The following is a 27429-nucleotide window of genomic DNA, read 5'->3' as shown; positions in this document are numbered from 1 at the left end:
GCCATTTAGAATGGAGACGAGGAAACACTTTTTCCCACAGAGAGTGGTGAGTCTGTGGAATTCTCTGCCTCAAAGGGCGGTGGAGGCAGGTTCTCTGGATGCTTTCAAGAGAGAGTTAGATAGGGCTCTCAAAAATAGCGGAGTCAGGGGATATGGGGAGAAGGCAGGAACGGGGTACTGATTGGGGATGATCAGCCATGATCACATCGAAGGGCCGAATGGCCTACTCCTGCACCTATTGTCTATTGTCTATCCTACACACACTAGGGACAGCTTACACTTATACCAAAGTCAATTAACCTACAAACATGTACGTCTTTGGAGTGTGGGAGGAAAGTGAAGATCTCGGAGAAAACCCACGCAGGTCACGGGGAGAACGTACAAACTCCGTACAGACAGCACCCGTAATCGCGATCGAACCCGGGTCTCTGGCGCTGCGCCACCGTGCCACCCACGTCTGATGAGGAAGACAAACTTCTTTGGATCTGCACTTGAACTCCTATTTCACGCTTTGCAAAATTAATCTATTTTAACATTTAGAGAAATTAAAGCAAAAAAAAGTTCCCCTCCCCCCAAAATAAAATGGAGAACATTGAAATAGGAGAGGATATATAGAGAAAATAAGCTAGAATGCTCATATTTACAGAATATTTTAATAAGAATATTTTAATGTATTGAAAATAAATGTTTTTCATTGTACTCACCTGCATTATAGAGAGGGTCCTTGGATTTTCTGTGAAAGAAAGTGCATTGCAGTGAATCTAATGCCAGCACATCTTGGACACATGTTTGAGATAACAATGAACACATTCCTCATCTTGAAATATATAGGGAAGTTCCACCACCAATTTTTAGGCAACTGATGGCCCGGCACTTCTTTAGTTTAGTTTACTTTAGAGATAGGGCATGGAAACAGGCCCTTCGGCCCACCGAGTCCACGCTGACAAGCGATCACCCATAGACTAGTTCACCAAGGACATTTACTGAGGCCAATTATCCCACAAACCTGCACGTCTGTGGGGTGATGGAGAAAACCGGAGCACACAGAAAAAAACCAAGGGAGGTTGTACATACTCCGTACAACAGCATCCGTGGTCAGGGTTGAACCTGGATTTTTGGCACTAGATTTGTGAGGCAGCAACTCTACTGCTGTGGTTACTCCAGACAAGTCCACGCCATGGAAACGATTCTATGCGTGGCCAGATTCTGGATCAAGTGTCGGGACTATCCCAATGCTTAAGAAAGTTGGACAGGTACATGGATAGGACAGGTTTGGAGGGATATGGAGCAAACGCGGGCAGGTGGGACTAGTGTAGCTGGGACATGTTCATTCAGTAACTCAGTAGGTGAGGCAGCATCTCTGGAGAACCGGTGACGTTTTGGGATGAAAGATCCTGCCTGACCGCTGAGTCACTCCAGCATTTGGTGTGTTTTTTTCGTGTAGACCAGTATCTCCAGGTTCTTATTTCAATGTAACATCAGTCGGGGTGGTGTATATTGGACAATGGGCGCACCTGCAGTGTGACTCACCCCTCGCTGGTCTTTTTGCCGCTGGAACCACTGCTGGTCGACCCAGTGCGGGTCCTGTTGCTCTTCGACTCTCCGAAGCTCTCTCGTCGGGCCGCTGAGCACATGCGTTCTGATGAGTTGCTTCTCTTCACAGTGCTGTAGTAACGTGGGGTGCATTGGTTTAAAACATGCATTACTTTTCTGCTACCGTACACATTTAAAAAATTAACAAAATAACTCATTTCAAAAGCATTGCCTTCCGTTCTCACACCTTTTTGTTCAAATGGTTTTATTTAGAACCTTTTTGGTTCTGGGGGTGATTGGGTTAACGTATGATGAGCGTTTGACAGCTCTTGGCCTGCACTCGCTGGAGTTTGGAAGGATGAGGGGGGCGGGGAACCTCATTGAAAGGCCTGGATAGAGTGGACGTGGAAAAGATATTTCCAGTCATGGGTGAGTCGGACTAGAGGACACAGCCTCAGAATCAAAGGACATACCTTTAGAATGGAGATGAGGAGAAATGTCTTTAGCCAGAGGGTGGTGAATCTGTGGAATACATTGCCACAGATGGCGGTGGAGGCCAAGTCTTTGGGTATTTTGAAAGTGGAGATTGATAGGTTCTTGATTAATAAAGGCGTCAAAGGTTACTGGAAGAAGGCAGGAGAATGGGGTTGAGAGGGAGAGGTAGATCAGCCATGATTGAATGGCGGAGTAGACTTGATGGGGCGAATGGCCTAATTCTGGTCTTTTTACGCAAAATAAGTGTTTATTACAAGCTACAATTAAAGTAATTGATTATTTTAAAATATGTTATATATTAAATATATAATATATTATAGAATAGTAAAAAATCCTAATATTATGAAGGCTTATAGAACTCTAATACAAAGATGAAGACCCTCTAGTCCTGGCAATATCCTGGCGGTCCTGGCAGACTTGGCCTGAAGAAGGGTTTCGGCCCGAAACGTCGCCTATTTCCTTCGCTCCATAGATGCTGCTGCACCCGCTGAGATTCTCCAGCAATTTTGTGTACCTTCAATTGAATAACTACTTTGGTTCTGTCTTCACTAAGGAAAACATAAATAATCTGCCGGAAATAGCAGGGGACCGGGGTCAAATGAGATGGGGGAACTGAGTGAAATCCAGGTTAGCCGGGAAGTGGTGTTAGGTAAATTGAATGCATTAAAGGCCGATAAATCCCCAGGCCCAGATAGGCTGCATCCCAGAGTACTTAAGGAAGTAGCCCCAGAAATAGTGGATGCATTAGTGATAATTTTTCAAAACTCTTTAGATTCTGTAGTAGTTCCTGAGGATTGGAGGGTAGCTAATGTAACCCCACTTTTTAAAAAGGGAGGGAGAGAGAAAACGGGGAATTACAGACCAGTTAGTCTAACATCGGTGGTGGGGAAACTGCTAGAGTCAGTTATTAAAAATGGGATAGCAGCACATTTGGAAAGTGGTGAAATCATTGGACAAAGTCAGCATGGATTTATGAAAGGTAAAACATGTCTGACGAATCTTATAGAATTTTTCGAGAATGTAGCTAGTAGAGTGGATAAGGGAGAACCAGTGGATGTGGTGTATCTGGGCTTCCAGAAGGCTTTCGACAAGGTCCCACATAAGAGATTAGTTTACAAACTTAAAGCACACGGTATTGGGGGGTTCAGTATTGATGTGGATAGAGAACTGGCTGGCTAACAGGAAGCAAAGAGTAGGAGTAAACTGGTCCTTTTCAGAATGGCAGGCAGTGAATAGTGGGGTACCGCAAGGCTCAGTGCTGGGACCCCAGCTATTTACAATATATATTAATGATTTGGACGAGGGAATTGAATGCAACATCTCCAAGTTTGCGGATGACATGAAGCTGGGGGGCAGTGTTAGCTGCGAGGTGGATGCTAGGAGTCTGCAAGGTGACTTGGATAGGCTGGGTGAGTGGGCAAATGCATGGCAGATGCAGTATAATGTGGATAAATGTGAGGTTATCCACTTTGGTGGCAAAAACAGGAAAGTAGACTATTATCTGAATGGTGGCCGATTAGGAAAAGGGGAAATGCAACGAGACCTGGGTGTCATGGTACAAAGAAACATAGAAACATAGAAAATAGGTGCAGGAGTAGGCCATTCGGCCCTTCGAGCCTGCACCGCCATTCAATATGATCATGGCTGATCATCCAACTCAGTATCCCGTACCTGCCTTCTCTCCATACCCACTGATCCCTTTAGCCACAAGGGCCACATCTAACTCCCTCTTAAATATAGCCAATGAACTGGCGTCAACTAACTTGTGTGGCAGAGAATTCCACAGATTCACCACTCTCTGTGTGAAAAATGTTTTCCTCATCTCGGTCCTAAAAGATTTCCCCCTTATCCTTAAACTGTGACCCCTTGTTCTGGACTTCCCCAACATCGGGAACAATCTTCCTGCATCTAGCCTGTCCAACCCCTTAAGAATTTTGTACGTTTCTATAAGATCCCCCCTCAATCTTCTAAATTCTAGTGAGTACAAACCGAGTCTATCCAGTCTTTCTTCATATGAAAGTCCTGACATCCCAGAAATCAATCTGGTGAACCTTCTCTGTATTACCTCTATGGCAAGAATGTATTTCCTCAGATTAGGAGACCAAAACTGTACGCAATACTCCAGGTGTGGTCTCACCAAGACCCTGTACAACTGCAGAACCTCCCTGCTCCTATACTCAAATCCTTTTGCTATGAATGCTAACATACCATTCGCCTTCTTCACTGCCTGCTGCACCTGCATGCCTACTTTTAATGACTGGTGTACCATGACACCCAGGTCTCGTTGCATCTCCCCCTTTCCTAATCGGCCACCATTCAGATAATAGTCTACTTTCCTGTTTTTACCACCAAAGTGGATAACCTCACATTTATCCACATTATACTGCATCTGCCATGCATTTGCCCACTCACCCAGCCTATCCAAGTCACCTTGCAGCCTCCTAGCATCCTCCACACAGCTAACACTACCCCCCAGCTTCGTGTCATCCGCAAACTTGGAGATGTTGCATTCAATTCCCTCGTCCAAATCATTAATATATATCGTAAAGAGCTGGGGTCCTAGCACTGAGCCTTGCGGTACCCCACTAGTCACTGCCTGCCATTGTGAAAAGGACCCGTTTACTCCTACTCTTTGCTTCCTGTCTGCCACCCAGTTCTCTATCCACATCAATACTGAACCCCCAATACCGTGTGCTGTAAGTTTGTATACTAATCTCTTATGTGGGACCTTGTCGAAAGCCTTCTGAAAGTCCAGATATAACACATCCACTGGTTCTCCCTTATCCACGCTACTAGTTACATCCTCGAAAAATTCTATAAGATTCGTCAGACATGATTTACCTTTCATTAATCCATGCTGACTTTGTCCAATGATTTCACCACTTTCCCAATGTGCTGCTATCCCATCTTTAATAACTGACTCTAGCATTTTCCCCACTACCGACGTTAGACTAACTGGTCTGTAATTCCCCGTTTTCTCTCTTTCTCCATTTTTAAAAAGTGTGGTTACATTAGCTACCCTCCAATCCTCAGGAACTACTCCAGAATCTAAAGAGTTTTGAAAAATTATCACTAATGCATCCACTATTTCTGGGGCTACTTCCTTAAGTACTCTGGGATGCAGCCTATCTGGCCCTGGGGATTTATCGGCCTTTAATGCATTCAATTTACCTAACACCACTTCCCAGCTAACCTGGATTTCACTCAGTTCCTCCATCTCATTTGACCCCCGGTCCCCTGCTATTTCCGGCAGATTATTTATGTCTTCCTTAGTGAAGACAGAACCAAAGTAGTTATTCAATTGGTCTGCCATGTCCTTGTTCCCCATGATCAATTCACCTGTTTCTGACTGCAAGGGACCTACATTTGTTTTAACTAATCTTTTTCTCTTCACATATCCCTATAAAAGCTTTTGCAGTCAGTTTTTATGTTCCCTGCCAGTTTTCTTTCATAATCTATTTTCCCTTTCCTAATTAAGCTCTTTGTCCTCCTCTGCTGGACTCTGAATTTCTCCCAGTCCTCTGGTAGGCTGCTTTTTCTGGCTAATTTGTACGCTTCATCTATTGTTTTGATACTACCCCTGATTTCCCTTGTTATCCATGGATGCACTACCTTCCCTGATTTATTTTTTTGCCAAACTGGGATGAACAATTGTTGTAGTTCATCCATGCAGTCTTTAAATGCCTTCCATTGCATATCCACCGTCAACCCATTAAGAATCAATTGCCAGTCTATCTTGGCCAATTCACGTCTCATACCCTCAAAGTTACCTTTCTTTAAGGTCAGGACCCTTGTTTCTGAATTAACAATGTCACTCTCCATCCTAATGAAGAACTCAACCATATTATGGTCACACTTGCCCTAGGGGCCACGCACAACAAGACTGCTAAATAACCCTTCCTCATTACTCAATACCCAATCTAGAATAGCCTGCTCTCTCGTTGGTTCCTCTACATGTTGGTTTAGAAAACTATCCCGCATACATTCCAAGAAATCCTCTTCCTCAGCACCCTTGCCAATTTGATTCACCCAATCTATATGTAGATTGAAGTCACCCATTATAACTGTTTTACCTTTGTTGCACGCATTTCTAATTTCCTGTTTGATGCCATCCCCAACTCCGCTACTACTGTTAGGTGGCCTGTACATAACTCCCACTAGCGTTTTCTGCCCCTTAGTGTTTCGCAGCTCTACCCATATCGATTCCACATCCTCCAAGCTGATGTACACCAGTCATTGAAAGTAGGCATGCAGGTGCAGCAGGCAGTGAAGAAAGCGAATGGTATGGTAGCATACATATCAAAAGGATTTGAGTATAGGAGCAGGGAGGTTCTACTGCAGTTGTATATGGTATTGGTGAGACCACACCTGGAGTATTGTGTACAGTTTTGGTCTCCTAATCTGAGGAAAGTCATTCTTGCCATATAGAAGGTTCACCAGACTGATTCCTGGGATGTCAGGACTTTCATATGAAGAAAGACTGGATAGACTCGGCTTGTACTCACTAGAATTTAGAAGATTGAGGGGGGATCTTATAGAAACTTACAAAATTCTTAAGGAGTTGGACAGGCTAGATGCAGGAAGATTGTTCCTGATGTTGGGGAAGTCCAGGACAAGGGGTCACAGTTTAAGGATAAAGGGGAAATCCTTTAGGACCGAGATGAGAAAAACATTTTTCACACAGAGAGTGGTGAATCTCTGGAACGCTCTGCCACAGAGGGTAGTTGAGGCCAGTTCATTGGCTATATTTAAGAGGGAGTTAGATGTGGCCCTTGGGGCTAAAGGGATCAGGGGGTATGGAGAGAAGGCAGATACAGGATACTGAGTTGGATGATCAGCCATGATTATATTGAATGGCGGTGCAGGCTCGAAGGCTCCTGCACCTATTTTCTATGTTTCTATGAATTTGCCAAAGTATAAAGCCAGCATGTATAGGAAGGAACTGCAGATGCAGGTTTACACCGAAGATAGATACAAAATGCTGGGACAGGCAGCATCTCTGGAGAGAAATGTCACCCATTCCTTCTCTTCATTATGATTCCAGCCTTATTTCGATACTAGTATTAATCCTTACAGTAGTTTTATAACTACTACTTTTATAGAAGTTGGGAGGTCATGTTGCAGTTGTATAAGACGTTGGTGAGACCGCGTTTACAATATTGTGTTCAGTTCTGGGCATCATGTTATAGGAAAGATATTGTCAAGCTTGAAAGCGTTCAGAAAAGATTTATGAGGATATTGCCAGGACTAGAGGGTGTGAGCTATAGGGAGAGGTTGAGTAGGCTGGGTCTCTATTCCATAGAGCACAGGAGGATGAGGGGAGATCTTATAGAGGTGTACAAAATCATGAGAGGAATAGATTGGGTAGATGAACAGAGTCTCTTGCCCAGAGTAGGGGAATCGAGGACCAGAGGACATAGGTTCAAGGTGAAGGGGAAAAGATTTAATAGGGATCGGAGGGGTAACTTTTTCACACAGAGGGTGATGGGTGTATGGAACAAGCTGCCAGAGGAGGTAGTTAAGGCTGGGACTATCCCATCGTTTAGGAAACAGTTGGACAGGTACATGGATAGGACAGGTTTGAAGGGTTATGGACCAAGTGCAGGCAAGTGGGACTAGTGTTGCTGGGACATGTTGGCCGGTGTGGGCGAGTTGGGCCGAAGGGCCTGTTTCCATACTGTAACACTCTATGACTAATGTTCTTCTAACTCAGCTGACCTAATTTGATAGACATTGGGCAAGTATTTTTCAGAACTCCCTTTCCTGCAGATGGATTTCTTGGATCTGTGTGGGTTTTTATATGAGTGGGTTGGAAAGATATGTTCTAATCTCGCTTCCATCTCCAACCATGGTGGTGTCGAGAAAGTCAATATTTGTCACTGTTTCCGTCATCAGTCTGTGACTGGCGTGCAAGCTGAAAGAAACACCTGCATTTATGATGCGACTTTCGGGCACTAGTCCCACCGGGTCCCACCCAGTTCCTACAGCCTTTTACTACCAATGGAATATTTCTGAGTGTGATCACTGTTGAGATGCTAATAAACTATAGGGTTGAGGTAGGGTGGCGTGGTGGCCAGCGGTAGAGTTGCTGCCTTACAGCGCCAGAGATCCAGGTTCGATCCTGACTACGGGTGCTGCCTGTACGGAGTTTGTACCTTCTCCCCGTGACCTGCGTGGGTTTTCTCAGAGATCTTCAGTTTCCTCCCACACTACAAAGATGTACAGGTTTGTGGGTTTATTGGTATGCTATAAATGTAAATTGTCCCTAGTGTGCGTAGGATAGTGTAATGTGTGGGGGTCGGTGGTCATCGCGGACACGGTGGGCCGAAGGGTCTGTTTCAACGCTGTATCTTGCTAGAGGACATGCTAGAGGCAGGAAACATGTTCCCGATGTTGGGGGAGTCCAGAACCAGGGTCAACAGTTTAAGAATAAGGGGTCAGCCATTTAGAACGGAGACGAGGAAACATTTTTTCACAGAGAGAGTTGTGAGTCTGTGGAATTCTCTGCCTCAGAGGGCGGTGGAGGCAGGTTCTCTGGATGCTTTCAAGAGAGAGCTAGATAGGGCTCTTAAAGATAGCGGAGTCAGGGGATATGGGGAGAAGGCAGGAACGGGGTACTGATTGGGGATGATCAGCCATGATCACATTGAATGGCGGTGCTGGCTCAAAGGGCCAAATGGCCTACTCCTGCACCTATTGTCTATACAATTGTTGGACGTATGGAGAAATTGGGATTATTGATTGGGAAACGTCTTTGAATCTAACACGGCAACTCTGGAATTTAAATTCACATACCTACCAAAGCTGAAAGTTGCAAGCATTAAAACTACTGAACTATCAAAAAATATAGAATTCGATTCTCTGATATTCTTCAGGGAAGGAAATTGGGCAGCCTTACTTGGTCTGACCTTGACATGACTTTGGATCTGAAAAGGGGCAGGTGGAATCAAGGGATATGGGGCTAGTGGAATCAAGGGATATGGGGAGAAGGCAGGCACGGGTTATTGATTGGGGACAATCAGACATGATCACAATTAAATGGCGGTGCTGGCTCGAACGGCCGAATGGCCTCCTCCTGCACCAATTTTCTATGTTTCTATATTTCTAAAAGTCCCTTCATAGAGGGGTAATCAGATAGACCTGGACTGGTCAAAATATTGAAGCAATCTTTGATCAAAACAATTGGTTTTAGGAAGAAACCGGAGAAATGATGGAGTTTGAGAAAGCAAATGGATGTTGGCAGTGTCAACTTAGAGTTCGGGGGGGGGGAGTGGTGGAAGGAGATTTGTAAACGTTGTCGGAGCCGAGAGTAATATTTTCAGATATTTCCAAATCTGGAGGTTGCAGAAGCAGGAAGTGTATGAGCACAGAACTCTCCAAATGTATGTAACCACATAACCCACCCCCCCCTTCTTCCCCTGCATAACCCCCTCCCCCGTTCTCATCCCCATTTCCCTCCCCCCTCCTCTGTACCTCACCTGGACCCGCATCTATCTCTCCCCTTCCCCCTCCGCCTCCCATCCTTCCTCTAGCTTCACAATTTGCAAGGGTTTTTTTTTGATAGGCAGATGGTTGGACAGTGGCCAGAACTGAAAAGACAGAAGGTGTGAGACAAACAGATTGTTCTTTTCAATCTACTCTTAGATCACCACATGGTTGATCACAGTTTTCTCATCACAACACAGTAGTTCAAAGTTAATTACCCTTCTGTTTTGGAGTATTGGAAGAAGTAGACTTTACACTTTAGAGACACAGTACTGAAACAGGCCCTTCAGCCCACCGAGTCCACACCGACCAGCGATCACCCCGTACACTAACACTACAGATGATGAGGATATTTATAGGCAACGACGCATGCTGTATGTACAGGCGAATATTCTCTTGCGTAAATTTGGTGCGTGTGTAGATGTGGTGAAGATGTCGCCATTTAGAGCATACTGCACACCACTCTACACTGCGCACCTTTGGGTTTCGACCCGAAACGTTGCCTATTTCCTTCGCTCCATAGATGCTGCCTCACCTGCTGAGTTTCTCCAGCATTTTTGTCTACCTTCGATTTTCCAGCATCTGCAGTTCCTTCTTAAACATATAATAACCTTAACATGTTGAGAGTTATTCTTTTGGAAAATTAAGAGCATATACCTTCACGGTCGGCGGAGGAGCAGCGGGTGAAAAGAGTGAGTGCGGGGATTGGCTGAGGAATTTAATTAGCAAATCGGTGAGTTAGCGAATTAGTCAATTGATCAGCTAATATAAGCAAGGTTTGCTTCAGGGAAACATAGAAATTAGGTGCAGGAGTAGGCCATTCGGCCCTTCGAGCCTGCACCGCCATTCAATATGATCATGGCTGATCATCCAACTCAGTATCCTGTACCTGCCTTCTCTCCATACCCCCTGATCCCTTTAGCCACAAGGGCCACATCTAACTCCCTCTTAAATATAGCCAATGAACTGGCCTCAACTACCTTCTGTGGCAGAGAATTCCAGAGATTCACCACTCTCTGTGTGAAAAATGTTTTTTTCATCTCGGTCCTAAAGGATTTCCCCATTATCCTTAAGCAGTGACCCCTTGTCCTGGACTTCCCCAACATCGGGAACAATCTTCCTGCATCTAGCCTGTCCAACCCCTTAAGAATTTTGTAAGTTTCTATAAGATCCCCCCTCAATCTTCTAAATTCTAGCGATTACAAGCCGAGTCTATCCAGTCTTTCTTCATATGAAAGTCCTGACATCCCAGGAATCAGTCTGGTGAACCTTCTCTGTACTCCCTCTATGGCAAGAATGTCTTTCCTCAGATTAGGAGACCAAAACTGTACACAATACTCCAGGTGTGGTCTCACCAAGACCCTGTACAACTACTTTCAATGACTGGTGTACTATGACACCCAGGTCTCGTTGCATCTCCCCTTTTCCTAATCGGCCACCATTCAGATAATAGTCTACTTTCCTGTTTTTGCCACCAAAGTGGATAACCTCACATTTATCCACATTATACTGCATCTGCCATGCATTTGCCCACTCACCCAGCCTATCCAAGTCACCTTGCAGCCTCCTAGCATCCTCCTCACAGCTAACACTGCCTCCCAGCTTTGTGTCATCCACAAACTTGGAGATGTTGCATTCAATTCCCTCGTCCAAATCATTAATATATTTTGTAAATAGCTGGGGTCCCAGCACTGAGCCTTGCGGTACCCCACTAGTCACTGCCTGCCATTCTGAAAAGGACCCGTTTACTCCTACTCTTTGGAAGGAAGCATGGAGTACAGGAGACCCCCGGGGGATGTACCTCTTGAAAACAGGTTCACCCTCTTGGAAGCTGTCGGGACAGAAGACACTGCCAGTCTGAGCGGCGGACAGGTCTACCAGTCAAAACGTGGCGCTGAAGCAAAGCCGAAGTGACAGGCGTCAGGCAGAGCTGTGGTAGTCGGGGACTCCATCGTGAGAGGTACAGACAGGGGTTTCTGCGGCAACAGGCGGGATTCAAGGATGGTGTGTTGCCTCACTGGTGCCAGGATCCAGGACGTCACGGACCAATTGCAGGGCATCCTCAAGGGTGAAGGTGAGCAGCCGGAAGTGGTCGTGCATGTCGGCACAAATGACGTTGGGAAGAGGAAAGACATTCTGCAGCGTGACTTTCGAGAGCTCGGAAGAAGGCTGAAAAGCAGGACCTCCAGGGTGGTTATCTCCGGTTTGCTTCTAGTTCCTCGTGCTGGTGAGGGCAGGAACGGAGATAGGGGATCTGAATGTGTGGCTGAGAAGCTGATGTGGGGAGCAGGGATTTAGATTCTTAGACCCCTGGGATCTGTTTGGGGTAAGGGTGAATTGTACAAAAGTGACGGGTTGCACCTTCACAGGCGGGGGACCAGCATTCTGGCAGGCAGGTTTGCCACTGCTACACGGGTGGGTTTAAAATAAATAGTGGGGGGTGGGGGGGGTTGGGGGAGGGAGACAAATTGGAAACACAAGGATGGATTAAAGGGAGCACTTTGCAGCAGGAGTTAAATTTTGCATTTAACAAAGGTAATCCCACTGTGGTTGTGGGAGATTTCAATGTGCAGGTAGACTGGGAAAATCAGGTTGGTTCTGGACCCCTAGAAAGGGAGTTTGTAGAGTGCCTCCAAGATGGATTCTTTGAGCAGCTTGTACTGGAGCCTCCCAGAGAAAAGGCAATTCTGGATTTAGTGTTGTCCAATGAACCAGATATGATAAGAGAACTCGAGGTAAAGGAACCGCTTGGAGGTAGTGATCATAATATGATTAGTTTTAATCTGCAATTTGAGAAGGAGAAGGTTAAATCGGAAGTGGCAGTGATGCAGTTGAACAAAGGGGATTATGAAGGCATGAGAGGGGAGCTGGCCAAGGTTGACTGGAAAGGGATCCTAGCAGGAATGACGGTGGAACAGCAATGGCAGGAATTTCTGGGCATAATCCGGATGATGCAGGATCATTTCATTCCATAGAGGAAGAAAGATTCTAAGGGGAGTAGGAGACAACCGTGGCTGACAAGAGAAGTTAGGGATAGAATAAAACTAAAAGAAAAGGTGTATAACACAGCAAAGAGTAGCCGGAAGCCAGAGGATTGGGAAACTCATAGGACAACAGAAGGTAATAATAAGGGCAAACAGGATGAAAAGATGAAGTACGATGGGAAGCTGGCCAGGAATATAATGAAGGATAGTAAAAGCTTATTTGGGTATGTTAAGAGAAAAAGATTAGTAAAGACAAATCTGGGTCTCTTGAAGGCAGAAACAGGTGAAATTATTAAGGGCAACAAGGAAATGGCAGATGAGTTGAATAGGTACTTTGGTTCTGTCTTCACTAAGGAAGACACAAACAATCTCCCAGATGTACTGGAGGACAGAGGATCTAGGGAGGAACTGAAAGAAATTTGCATTAGGCGAGAAATAGTATTGGGTAGGCTAATGGGACTGAAGGATGATAAATCCCCAGGGCCTGATGGTCTGCATCCCAGGGTCCTCAAGGAGGTGGCTCTAGAAATAGTGGACGCATTGGTGATCATTTTCCAATGTTCTACAGATTCAGGATCAGTTCCTGTGGATTGGAGGATAGCTAATGTTATCCCACTTTTCAAGAAAGGAGCGAGAGAGAAAACGTGGAATTACAGACCAGTTAGCCTGACTTCGGTGGTGGGAAAGATGCTGGAGTCAATTATTAAAGAAGTAATGATGGGGCATTTGGATAGCAGTAAAAGGATTAGTCCAAGTCAACATGGATTTATGAAGGAGAAATCCTACTTGACTAATCTTCTGGAATTTTTTGAGGATGTGACAAGTAAAATGGATGAAGGAGAGCCAGTGGATCGAACCCGGGTCTCTGGCGCTGTGAGGCTGCAACTCTACCGCTGAGCCACACTACAGTAAATATCTCTCATCTCTCTCGTGCCAGGCCTGTAGTTATGGCTCATTTAATCCCACCTGCAGCTACGTTTGTGGCTCAGTCTGGACATATTACTTTCACCAGTGGGATGATGAGGAACAAATTCCCATTTCACGAGTAGTGAAAGTAAGGATTGATTTCCGAGCTGTTGGAGCAAATAACACTCGTAAATGTACGATCAGGTTATTTAAAACTCCAGCATGAAAAAACAGCCTTCCAGCTCTGGTCCTTACTTCGATATGCAACCGCTGCTCTTGGTACTGAGGCCAGGGAGGCTGTGAAATATGGAAATGGTCAAATGCACACTGGCTGAATCTGTGCACTGTACACCATGCACGGCTTGACTGTAATCATGTCCAGTTCCGTGTAGTTTATCGTCACGTGTACCGAGGTACAGTGAAAAGCTTTTGTTGCGTGCCAACCAGTCAGTGGAGAGACAATACATGATTACAATCGAGCCGTCCACAGTGTACAGGAAATAACGTTTAGTGCAAGGTAAAGCCAGCAAAGTCCGATCCAGGATAGTCCGAGGGTCACCAATGAGGTAGATGCATCTCCCAGCGGCCTACCTACTGGATTGGCGCGGCCTTTCCTGCCGGGATCGACCAGAGCTCCAGCAGCGGCGGGACAGCGCTGTAACATCGCGGGGCTGGCGATGCCTTACCGGGGATCGCCGTCTGGAGCCCAGAGTGCTGGACCCGCGGCACCGACATCATGGAGCTGCGGTTTGCGGGCTCCCTACGCGGGAGGCGCTGATGGACAGCGCGGGGTCCTGCGACTCTGCCCGGCTCGGCCTGCAGACTCGGGAGCTGCGGACTCGGGAGCTGCGGACTCGGGAGCTGCGGGAGGCGGCTGATCAGGAGGTCCGGGCCGCTGAGGAGGAGGATGTTCACCGTCGGGGTTCGGCGTCGGTGTTCCACCAGCCCGGCGTGAGGGCCTGAACATCGGGCCGCCCGGGGCGGCGACTGCGGGTGCTAGGAAGGCCTCGACCACGAGTGAACATCTGGGAAGATCGGAGGGGAGGCTGGCTGGACTATGGTGCCTTCCTCACGTAGTTCAGGAATGCTCTCTAGTTGTGGTGGGATGATTCAGTTGCCTGATAACAGCTGGGAAGAAACTGTCTCTGAATCTAGAGGTGTGCGTTTTCACACTTCTGCACTTCTTGCCTGATGGGAGAAGGGAGAAGAGAGAGTGGCCAGGGTGCGACTGGTCCTTGATTATGCTGCTGGCCTTGCCGAGGCAGCGTGAGGTCTAAATGGAGTCAATGGAAGGGAGGTTGGTTTGTGTGATGGTCTGGGCTGCGTCCACAATTCGCTGTAATTTCTTGCGGTCTTGGATGGAGCTGTTCCCAAACCAAACTGTGATGCATCCCGATAAAATGCTTTCTAAGGTGCATCTGTCTGCACTTTTTTCTGACTGGTTAGCATGCAACACTAAAGCTTTTCACTGTACCTCGCTACCCGTGACAATAACAAACTAAGCTGAATGCACTGCGCAAATGTCCGTCTTAACTGATTCCATGGTAACCTCACCTTTTAGTAGTTTTACTCAGTTTAGATAAACTAGTCAGACACCCTTGACTGCTACATCCAGAAATGAATCGCAGTTTGGAAAGAGAAGAAAAATGAATGTTATATAGATGATAAAAAGAAATGAAAATGAATGAAAACATCCAGTAAGCTATTCAGACCAAGAGATCATAAATGTTCCAAAATGATAGCTAGCAAAAAAATGACAATGAAAATATTCAAAGCATTAGCCTTAGTATAAGAAGAAGGGCCTCGACCCGAAAGGTCACCCAGCTGCCTGTCCCACTGAGTTACTCCAGCATTTTGTGTCTGTCTTCGGATTAAACCAGCATCTGCAGTTCTTGCCGACACACAGCCTTGGTCTAAAGTTTCATTGCTCTATCTGGGACAAATGACAATAAAACACTCTTGACTAGTATAGTGAAATATAAGCATTCTCAGTGATCTAAGCTAACTGTGTACAAATGAAAACAAAGCAATGACAATGTTCATTAGCATGCATGACCGGCGGCTAAAAAAAACCCCACAGTGCTGGAGTAACTCAGTGGGTCAGGCAGCATCTGTGGAGAACATGGATAGGTGACGTTTCACAGAGTGCTGGAGTAACTCAGTGGGTCAGGCAGCATCTGTGGAGAACATGGATCAGTGACATCTTCAGACCGATTGTAGTAGGGAGAGTGGGTATAAAAACCGGAGAAATCGGGGTCGGCAACAGATGACGTTAGGCGACAAGGTTCTCTGATAGGGCGACAATAGGATGTGGAGAGGATGTTTCCACTAGCGGGAGAGTCTAGGACTAGAGGTCACAGACTCAGAATTAAAGGATGTTTATTTAGGAAGGAGAGGAGGAGAAATTTAATTAGTCAGAGGGTGGTGAATCTGTGGAATTCTTTGCCACAGAAGGCTGTGGAGGTCAAGGCAGTGGATATTTTTAAGGCAGAGATAGATAGATTCTTGATTAGTACAGGTGTCAGAGGTTATGGGGAGCCGACAGGAGAATGGGGTTAGGAGGGAGAGATAGATAGATCAGCCATGATTGAATGGTGGAATAGGCTTGATGTGCCAAATGGCCTAATTCTGCTCCTATCACATGACCTTAGTTGGATAGGGGCTGGTGTGGGCCCAAGCGGCTCACATAGTAGCGAACTGTGGAACTGGTTTAGTGGAGGGTAGCGGATAGCGGATAGGAGAGAAACAGAGAGGATGGTCTTTGTAGACGTTACCTAAAACTTGGTGAATTAATTTTGTTATATTTTACAAGGTAGTTGAGGCCAGTTCATTGGCTATATTTAAGAGGGAGTTAGATGTAGCCCTTGTGGCTAAAGGGATCAGGGGGTATGGAGAGAAGGCAGGTACAGGATACCGAGTTGGACAATCAGCCATGATCATATTGAATGGCGGTGCAGGCTCGAAGGGCCGAATGGCCTACTCCTGCACCTATTGTCTATGTTTCTATGTTTCTATGTACGACTGCTCATTCTCCCATTTCATTCCTTAGTTTCCTTACCTACCCGTCAATGGATATAGTTTCTGTCATTATACTCTATGAACGGCCTTGAATTTTCAACGTTTCTATTCAACATCCTCATGGCATTTTTATTTACTCTGCTGGGAACATTACCGGCAAGGCCAGCATTTATTGACAGCCCCCATTCGGGAAAAGTGGCATGTAGCTCTTCAAATGTCTTTTAAAAGTTGTTATAGTCCCAGCCTCAACTACCTCCTCTGGAAGCTCGTTCCATAAACCCATAAACCTTCTGTGTGAAAAAGTTGCCCCTCGGATTCCTATTAAATCTTTTCCCCTTCACCTTAAACCTATGTTCTCTGGTTCTTGATTCCCCTACTCTGGGCAGAAGACTCTGTGCATAAACTCTATGTATTAAATCTTCCTATTAAATCTTTACCACCTCTTGCCTTAAATATTAAATCCTTCCCTTGTCACCTTATCACTGTTTCCTACAAACCTTCTCATCTGATCAAATAATATATGGAAAAATAGTCTTCATTTTAAATGAAAACATCAGGTCCAATGTATCTGATACAAGGTAGACACAAAATGCTGGAGTAACTCAGCGGGACAGGCAGCATCTCTGGAGAGAAACATTGGGTGACCTTTCGGGTCGAGAACCTTCTTCAGACTGTCAGGGGAGGGGGCAGGACAAAGATAGAATGTAGTTAGAGACAGTCAAACTGGTGGGAGAACTGGGAAGGGGGAGGGGATGGAGAGAGAGGGAAAGCAAGGGCTATCTGAAGTTAGAGAAGTCAATGTTCATACCACTGGGGTGTAAACTATCCAAGTGATATATGAGGTGCTGTTCCTCCAATTTGCGCTGGGCCTCACTCTGACAATGGAGGAGGCCCAGGACAGAAAGGTCAGATTGGGAATGGGAGGGGGAGTTGAAGTGCTGAGCCACCGGGAGATCAAGTAGGTTAAGACGGACTGAGCGGAGGTGTTCAGTGAAACGATCGCCGAGCCTGCGCTTGGTCTCGCCGATGTAGAGAAGTTGACACCTGGAACAGCGGATACAGTAGATGAGGTTGGAGGAGGTGCAAGTGAACCTCTGCCTCACCTGGAAAGACTGTTTGGGTCCTTGGATGGAGTCGAGGGGGGAGGTAAAGGGACAGGTGTTGCATCTCCTGCGGTTGCAGGGGAAAGTACCTGGGGAGGGAGTGGTTTGGATGGGAAGGGACGAGTTGACCAGGGAGTTTCGGAGAGAACGGTTTACGTGTAAAGCAGAAAGGGGTGGAGATGGGAAGATGTGGCCAGTGGTGGGATCCAGTTAGAATTGTACTGATACAATGATGGAAATGTATATAAAGTAAATGTCAGATACAAGATAATGTAACATCTGAAAGATCTCTAATAATACCCCTAAAGCCTCTCCATAACACCTGGAAAAGATATTCCTTCATGATGGCTCCATTTATATGACAGGAATTAGACACAAAATGCTGGAATAACTCAGCGGGACAGGCAGCATCTCTGGAGAGAAGGAATGGGTGACGTTTCAGGTAGAGACCCTTCTTCAGACCCGAAATGTCATCCATTCATTCTCTCCAGAGATGCTGCCTGTCTCACTGAGTTACTCCAGCATTCTGTGTTTATCTTTGGTTTAAACCAGCATCTGCAGTTCCTTCCTACACATATATATATGTGACAGAAAACATGACCTTGACTCAGAAATTAAAACACTGGGCACAAAGGAGATCAAAATGAAGTCTAAAGTAGGAGCTTAGTTTTGTGATGTTTCAACTAGCCAACGCAGTATTTGTTTGACCATCTGGGAGAGCTTTTACTCCTTAATCCCGTTGCACCAGCTGTCAATGAAAACGTGTTTATCCATTGAGCAGCTTATTTTGATTTGCAAAGGGCTTTTACGGCACGATTAAAAGCATTTTTAAATTACTCAATTGCTGCTGATTGATTATGTCTCTATCACGTGGACTGTTCTGTAAAGGTACGCCCACTCCATTTGATACAAATACATCGATAGATGCTCCTGAACATCATGTGATGTAACCTGGGGTCATTGGGTGTTTCGGGTCTTTCAACATCAGACACCCTCACCCAGGCGACCCAGTCGTGGTTGATCAGACCACGACTTGTGTTCAGGTGGCATTCGCTCCTCCCCATGCAAGAGCGGAACTCGCTATCAAAACATGGAGGGGACGGGGGACACAATTGTTTGGCGGCCACGCGCGCATGCGCAAACTCACACACACTCACACACACACACGAGGCTTCGGAGGCTCAATCCAGCGCTAAATGCAGCTCAACTCTGCCTGTCTTGCCGGGTTAACTACAGCCCTGTCTGGACTGACGTGACACCAGCGCTGCTTCTCCACGCTGGCCATATTTCCCGCAAGCCCAGGAAGGGTTGTAGGCTCACCTGGCGGGACAGGCAGAGTTAGCTGGGTTTAGCGCTGTTTCTCTGTGCTGGCCCGTCTGATTCCCGACCAAAGATCCTATAGCGGAGGAGCTTTGCTGCCGACCTCTCTGGCCACCCGCGGGGGGGGGGGGGGGATACTCAGGAGGGGACAGGACAGCGCTGGAGAGCCGGCCGGGATCGATCCTGGCTGCGGATGTGGCGCAGGTCTGTGCCACGTCTCCCTCCTCCAAGCACCGCACTCTATCCTCAGGCCCACCCCCCTCCCCCCACTCCTCCCTCCTCCAATCATCGCGCTGAATTATCATGTCCTGCCCACATTGCCTGCTGACCGACGTCTCGCTCGTCCAATCGGCGCCCTCGATCTTCAGTCCCACCCCCAATCTCGCAGAAAGCGGAGATTTCACCGGGTTTTAAAATCCGGGATTACAAAAACATGGGGTGGATGTCCCCCACCTCTCAAAACATGGGGGGGACGTGTCCGCTCTGGCCCCCCCCCCCCCGGGTTTTCCGCCCCTGTCCCCATGGACCTCCTCTCCTGATCCAGAGCCATCTCGAGGCCTTCTCCGCTGCCTCTGTGGTGTTCTTGATGGCTCTTCTCCTTGCCACTCCGTTGATGCCCAGTGCACTCAAGGCTTTGTAGAGTGATTGCCCTGCAAAACCTCTGCAGCCAACCTCGATGGACATACACCTTGCCTTCCAGCCCTGCTTGCAGCAGTCTATGACCAGTTCTTCATATTTGGCCATCTTCCTCTCGTGGGCCTCCTCCAGACGGTCCTCCCACGGCACTGTCAGTTCCAACAAGACGATGTTTTTGGTTGCCTCTGAGACCAGGAGGATATCTGGCCTCAGGGTGGTCGTGGCAATGTGCCGTGGGAACTTCAGCTGTTTCACCAGGTCTACGGAAAGCTGCCAGTCCTGCACAGTCGCCAGGATTCCTGATGGATTCCTGGCTGCTGTGGTTCTTGGCAGCTGCACTCCGGCCTTCACGAAGGTGATCATCTGGGTGGTGGGGCATTCTCGTCTACAGCTGCTGATTCCCATGCTGATGGCTTCTGCAATGGGTTTAAGAACCTGGTCGTGACGCCATGTGTACCGGCCCTGCCCAAGGCCTTTGGGCAACAGCTCAGGATGTGTTCCAACGTCCCCTTGCCTGAGCATTGCGGGCAATCTGGAGATTCCGCTTTGCCCCAGATGAAGAGGTTCGATGGGCTGGGCAGGACATCATACACTGCCTGGACCAGGAACTTGATGCGCTGTGGTTCAACCTGCCAGAGCTCAGTCCATGTGACTATTCGGTCCATGGCCTGCTCCCGCCTTGTCCAGGCTCCCTGCTGCCTCAATCCAACTGCTCTGGTACACCTCTCCTCCTCCACCACTGCCCTCACTTCCTCCTGGACCAGCCTGCTCCTCTCCTTCCCCTAGGCCTTGTCAAACTGGAGAGTTGGGAAGCTTCCCAGACCAGCTCTTCCCCGAGTCACTGCTCCCACCAGCAGGCACGGAACTCGCTATCAAAATATGGAGGGGACCGGGGGACAGGGGGCACACAATCCTTTGGCGGCTACACGCGCATGCGCACACTCACACATACGCGCGAGGCTTCGGAGGCTCAATCCAGCGCTTTACTTTGCCTGTCTCGCCGGGTTAACCTACAAGCCCTGCCTGGACTGACGGGACACCAGCGCTGCTTCTCCACGCTGCCCATATTTCCCGCAAGTCCAGGAAGGACTGTAGGCTCACCTGGCGGGACAGGCAGAGTTGAGCTGGGTTTAGTGCTGGCTGTGGGCCTGGGGGCACCACGCCCGTCTGACTCCCGACCTCTCTGGCCACCCGTGGGGGGGCGGGGGGGCACTCGGGTGGGGACGGGACAGTGCCGGAGAGCCGGCCGGGATCGATCCTGGCTGCGGATGAAGCGCAGGTCTGTGCCACATCTCCCTCCTCCAATCACCACACTCTATCCTCAGTTCCACCCCCCCCCCCACTTCTCCCTCCTCCAATCATCGCGCTGAATCATCATGTCCCGCCCCCATTGCCTGCTGACCAACGTCTCTCTCGTCCAATCGGCGCCCTCGATCAACAGTCCCACCCCCACTGTCTCGCGGAAAGCGGAGATTTCACCGGGTTTTAAAATCCGGATTACAAAACCTTGGGGGGGATGTCCCCCACCTCTCAAAACATGGCCCCTCTGGCCCCCCCGGATTTCCCGCCCCTGCCCACCAGGACTCTGTGGCGTATCCAGGACTCCGCTTGCAGCACGGCTTCGCCTGCTCTCCACTTCCTCCCAGTTTTCACCTCCACTCCTGCCTGAGCCACCTTGGGGTCGCTGGAGTCCCTGTACATCATCACCTCTCTGGCCCGAGTCACCTTGAACTCCTCCTCCAGGGACTTCAGGGGCAGCTGGAGCTTGGTGTTATTTCCGTAAAGGGCGATGCTGCTAAGGCTCCTGGGCAGTCCCAGCCACCTCCTGAGAAAGCTGCTGACTTTCCTCTCCAATCTCTCTACGATGGAGATTGGGACTTCGTAGACAAGCAGTGGCCAGAGTATCCTTGGCAGGATACCATGCTGGTAAATCCATGCCTTGAACTTGCCGGGAAGCCCCGACCGGTCCACCGCTCTCAACCAACTCTCCAGCTCCTGACCGGTTGCCTGGACAGATGCTGAATCCTTCAGGCTGCAGTTAAACACCTTGCGATGGCAATCTTAAAAACAAGTTCTTCTGAACTAAAAAAAAGAATTCCTAGAAACCTCTTCTGCGGTATTTTGGTTGGCATCGACATGTTGGGCCGAAGGACCTGATTCATAGAAACGTAGAAAATAGGTGCAGGAGTAGGCCATTCGGCCCTTCGAGCCTGCACCGTCATTCAATATGATCATTCCATGCTGAGTGACCATAACAATTCTGACAGTTTCTTCCCATCTGTTACCAGGCAACCATCCTATCACCAACTAGAGAGCGGTCCTGACCTCCCATCTACCCCATTAGTGACCTTTGAACGATCATTAATTGGATTTTATAGGACTTTTATCTTGCAATCAACGTTTTTCCCAGCTTAATTTTCATCGTGAATAGGGAGGCACAGCGGTAGAGTTACTGCCTCACAGCGCCAGAGACCCGGGTTCGATCCTGACTACAGCTGCTGTCTGTACACAGTTTGTACGTTCTACCTGTTCCTTTTCTCCGAGACCTTAAGTTTACTCCCACACTCCAAAGACGCACAGGTTTGTAGGTTAATTGGCTTGTTAAAAATTTGTAAATTATCCCTAGTGTGTGTAGGGTAGTGTTAATGTGCGGTGATCGCTGGTCGGTGCGGGCTCGGTGGGCCGAAGGCCCTGTTTCCACGCTGTATCTCTAAACTAAACTATCTATAGTCTTTTCGCTGACTGGATAGCATGCAACAAAAAGCCTGGTACATGTAACAATAATAATAAACTGATCATCTAAAATAATTTTAAGTTCATTATTCAATAAGGAAATTAAAAGCTGACAATTGTTACAAATATTTTTTTTTGTTTCAAGAAATAAATCAATTTTCAAGTATTTACTAAATTTACTAAAACAAAATTCTGTAGTCAGAATCGATGGAGGCATATTCAAGTCTTAGCCGTGGCATAGACATGTTCTGATCATGTTTGCAGCATACTTCAGTTGGAGCTATTCAATCGTAGACCAGAATTAATCTAAAATACATTAATGTTAAACCCAATCCCCACATTTATCGAGGCTGTGAATTTGTCATGGGTTGTAAGATTTTAGATTTTAGATACAGCGTGGAAACAGGCCCTTCGGTCCACTGAGCCCGTACCGACCAGCGATCCCTGCACGCTAGCACTATCCTACACACACACTTGGGACAATGTTATAATTTTACTGAAGCCAAACCTCTACAATTTTGGAGTTTTGGGGGAAACCAGGACACCCAGAGAGAACCCACATGGTCACAGGGAGAACGTACAAACTCTGTACACACACCTGCAGTCAGGATCGAACCTGGCACCCTGGCGCTGTAAGGCAGCAACTCTATTGCTGCGCCACTGTGCCGGCCTTCATTTTCTCAAGGTTTATCTATGTACTTGGTAACCTTGAAAAGACTTAAGTCTCAGTTTTCTTGCAAAACACCTGATACATTGACGTGGAAAAATAGTTTCTGCTCGTCTCGAATCACCGCCTGATTTCACTGATGTGAGATTAGTTAGGAAGAGAAAATATCATTTGGTTTACCACGAGAGGAATGGCTGGCTGGAGAGAACATACAGTCCAAATCAGAGAGCAGCACCTTACAAAGAGGCTTCTCAACTTCTAATAATTCTACTAGATCCTTTTACAAGATAAAACCGTTGGATGAATCCAAGAACATTGCTGAGGCCACATTTAGAGTATTGTGTTCAGTTCTGGCCACCATGTTATAGGAAGGATGTTGTCAACCTGGAAAGGGCGCAGAGAAGATTTACAAGGATGTTGCCAGGACTAGAGGGTGTGAGCTATAGGGAGAGGTTGTGTAGGCTGGAACTCTATTCCTTGGAGCGCAGGAGGATGAGGGGTGATCTAATAGAGATCACGAGAGGAATAGATCGGGTAGGTGCACAGTCTCTTGCTCAGAGTAGGTGAATCGAAGACCAGAGGACATAGGTTTAAGGTGAAGGGGAAAAGTTTTAATAGGAATTTGAGGGATACATTTTTCACACAAAGGGTGGTGGGTAGGTAGAAAACGTAAGATGTTTAAGACTTACTGGGTATTACAGGGGACATGATGAATATTATGAATGGCACCTGCTGCAGTCTGGGTTCAGGGTGAGCCATACCTTTTGGTAGCTGTAGATATATCCTTCCTGGTTCCGGTTGGAGATGGCAGTGAGCCGCTCGGTTTCTTTGGTAGAATAGTTCCATTGTTAATTGTGGGTCGTAGTGGCAGTGCTGGCACTAAGGGTCTCGCTGCAAAGCAAGCAGACAACACATCACTACCACCTGCGTCGTTAGAGCACATATGAATAATGTCTCTTATATCAACAATGCACTGATTGCAGCCAAACGGAACAGTGACATTCTTACTTGCAGCAGCATAACAGGTCTGTAAACCTAGCCCTCAATGGAAAATATAATCATCAACAGCAAAAGAGCTCAATAAATTAGTGTCGAACAAAATAGTGGTGTCGAACAAAACTAAAGCCCAAAGTCTGTCGGAAGGAACTGCAAATGTTGGTTTACACTGAAGATAGACACAAAATGCTGGAGTAACTGAACGGGTCAGGCAGCATCTCTGGACATAAGGAATAGATGATATTTTGGGTCGAAACTTTCTTCAGACTGAGAGTCAAGGGAGGGGGAAACTAGAGGTATGAAAAGGTACAGTACAAGTCAAAGCCAGCACAGACAGCCAGAGAGCCCACAATGGTCCATTGTTGGCTGTGGTGGAGGTGATAATGAGGGGATATGAACAGTAAAACAAGCAGGACCATGAGCATGGGGGAGGAACGGAGAGAGAGGGAATGCAAGGGTTACTTGAAATGAGTGAAATCAATGGACCAATACAATACAATACAATACCATTTATTGTCATTTGAGCCTCTAGGGCTCAAACGAAATTCCGTTTCCACAGCCATACAAACAAAGACAATTTCCTACAGACATACACACAATTTAGTTCACACAAACATCCATCACAGTGAACCTACTGTGATGGAAGGCAAAGTCTTTTCTCTCCCCTGTTCTCCATTTCTCTCCCAATGTCCAAGCTCCAGGCGGGCGATGCTAAGTCCCACGGCCATTTTAGGCCGTGCCGGGCGATTTACGGCCCCGCTCCCGGTCTAAAAGTCACAATGTTGGAGCCCCCGGCGGGCGCTGTAATGTCCCACAGGCCATGAAGCCGTGCCGGGCGATGTACGTCCCCGCTCCAGGTCGTTCCAACCCCGCGACACGGGCTGGAGAAGTCGCGTTGCGGGAGCTCCGGGAAGCGGTCTCTCTCTCCCCCCGGACCCGCGAGCTCCCGATGTCCCGGTCCACCGGACCTGCGGTTGCATTGCTGGAGCCTCCGAGCCCCAGGAGTCGAGTCGCAGCAGCGAGTCACCACCGCTCCCCACGCTCCGAAGCCGGCCAGCCCCAAGATGGTGAGTAGTCCGCAGCTCCGCAGTCTCCCGAGCCCCCGGGTCGTTCAGGTTGGAGGCCGCTCCACGGTGCTAGGCCCCAACGACAACGGAGACCCAACAGGGAAAAGGTCGGGTCTCCCGGACAGGGAAGAGATTTTAAACAGTTTCCCCCCCCCCCCCCGCCCCCCACATATACACATTTAAAACCAGTATTAAAAAAACACCAACACTACATTTAACTAGAAAAAATAAAAAAAAGACAGACAGGCTGTAGGGGGCGCTGCAACGGGTGAGTCGCGCCGCCACGCCATGACCAGACGCGGGCAGGTGGGACGAGTGTAGCTGGGACATTGTTGGCCGGTGTGGGAAAGTTGGACTGAAGGGCCTGTTTCCACACTGTATCACTCCATGACTAATATTCATACCGTTGGGTTATAAGCTGCCCAAGTGAACAAAAAGTGAGACAGGGTATGCTGATGGGTTTAAATGAATAACACATTAAAAAATAAACCACATATAACATATAACAATTACAGCACGGAAACAGGCCATCTCGGCCCTACAAGTCCGTGCCGAACAACTTTTTTCCCTTAGTCCCACCTGCCTGCACTCATACCATAACCCTCCATTCCCTTCTCATCCATATGCCTATCCAATTTATTTTTAAATGATACCATCGAACCTGCCTCCACCACTTCCACTGGAAGCTCATTCCACACCGCTACCACTCTCTGAGTAAAGAAGTTCCCCCTCATGTTACCCCTAAACTTCTGTCCCTTAATTCTGAAGTCATGTCCTCTTGTTTGAATCTTCCCTATTCTCAAAGGGAAAAGCTTGATCACATCAACTCTGTCTATCCCTCTCATCATTTTAAAGACCTCTATCAAGTCCCCCCTTAACCTTCTGCGCTCCAGAGAATAAAGACCTAACTTATTCAACCTATCTCTGTAACTTAGTTGCTGAAACCCAGGCAACATTCTAGTAAATCTCCTCTGTACTCTCTCTATTTTGTTGACATCCTTCCTATAATTGGGCGACCAAAATTGTACACCACACTCCAGGTTTGGTCTCACCAATGCCTTGTACAATTTTAACATTACGTCCCAGCTTCTATACTCAATGCTCTGATTTATAAAGGCTAGCATACCAAAAGCTTTCTTTACCACCCTATCTATATGAGATTCCACCTTCAAGGAACTATGCACATCAGAGCCATGATGTGCTAAATGATTGTTGCCAGGCCACAAATTCTCTGCAAAACTGTTAAGACAATCACAATGTTGTCTCATTTTTTACTTCAGCCCCATCAGCCCAGGGAAAATAATGGCAACGTATCTAGATCTTTTCCAATGGCTTCCAGGATTTCTGTCTTACTAATTCCATGTCATTTTCCACTACAATCATTGAGGTCCCTACAGTTACCCAATCTGAATAAGTGTTGGAATTACAATGTGTGCAGCAGAAAACGACAATTAAAATATATCCAGAGTGAAGTCAGAGTCAGGTGGATTCGTTCGGGTGAGAAGGTTGTATCTGTACAGTTCATTCTCCCAAAACTCTGCCAAACAGCAATTCTAACCTGTGGAAACAAGGAACTGCAGATGCTGGTTTACACAAAAAAAGGGACGGAGTGCTGGAGTAACTCAGTGGGTCAGGCAGCATCTGTGGAGAACATGGATAGGTGACGTTTCACAGAGTGCTGGAGTAACTCAGCGGGTCAGGCAGCATCTGTGGAGAACATGGATAGGTGACGTTTCACAGAGTGCTGGAGTAACTCAGCGGGTCAGGCAGCATCTGTGGAGAACATGGATAGGTGATGTTTCACAGAGTGCTGGAGTAACTCAGCGGGTCAGGCAGCATCTGTGGAGAACATGGATAGGTGACGTGGGTCGGGACAGGTCCCTGGTAAGGAAGGACAGAGGAGTAAACTTCGAACATTGCCTCATTTATGAACATCAGTCTAAACAGAAACCTCAACTCTGGAACTAACACTAAACAAAATGCAATTTTAGATCTTTGTGTTCCAGCTATACACAAAGGACAGTTAAAACGAATTTTATATGCCAGATTAAACACATTGCCTTCTCTTAGACTATTTGCAATAATCGTGAAGTTAAAATTCTGCCACTTATTGAGATTTTAGAAAAGCTTTAATTTAATAAAACTAAAGTAATGCAGTGACATATTCCTATAAGGATTTTCAAGATTATGATTTGTCGTGCCTATTCTGTGTATTCTATGAATATTTTTAGAAACGAGGAACTGTAGATTTACAAAAAAAGACACAGAGTGCTGGAGTAACTCAGCGGGTCAGGCAGCATCTCAGGAGAACATGGATAAGCGCCTTTATGGGTCAAGACCCTTTTTTGGTCTAATAGGTGACTTTCTCGGTCGGGACACTTCTTCAGATTTGAAAGGTGACAATTTGGGTTTGGGCCCTTCTTCAGACGGGCCTAACTTATTTCAGACAATTTCAGACTGTTTCAGACAACGTATTCAGACAAGTC

At 47.2% G+C, this 27429-nt stretch overlaps 1 protein-coding gene across 1 annotated transcript in view; it reads right to left on the bottom strand.

The window, feature by feature from the left end:
* eml1 (EMAP like 1) overlaps positions 1-27429 on the bottom strand; it is a gene marked incomplete at its 3' end in the record, with an annotated part of 132051 nt that overhangs the window by 32690 nt on the left and 71932 nt on the right. Inside the window, exons 4-7 of the mRNA XM_033027782.1 lie at positions 23642-23771; positions 14958-15008; positions 1531-1665; positions 705-733 (exon numbers count right to left, since the gene is read on the bottom strand). Of these exons, the coding sequence (XP_032883673.1) occupies positions 705-733; positions 1531-1665; positions 14958-15008; positions 23642-23771 (345 nt within the window). The remainder of the gene's footprint in view (positions 1-704; positions 734-1530; positions 1666-14957; positions 15009-23641; positions 23772-27429) is intronic.

This window comes from Amblyraja radiata, chromosome 9, assembly GCF_010909765.2.
Source record: "Amblyraja radiata isolate CabotCenter1 chromosome 9, sAmbRad1.1.pri, whole genome shotgun sequence".
Taxonomy (NCBI): domain Eukaryota; kingdom Metazoa; phylum Chordata; class Chondrichthyes; order Rajiformes; family Rajidae; genus Amblyraja; species Amblyraja radiata.
Note: the sequence above shows the minus strand (reverse complement) of the source record. Positions and strands in the feature narration are given on the sequence as shown.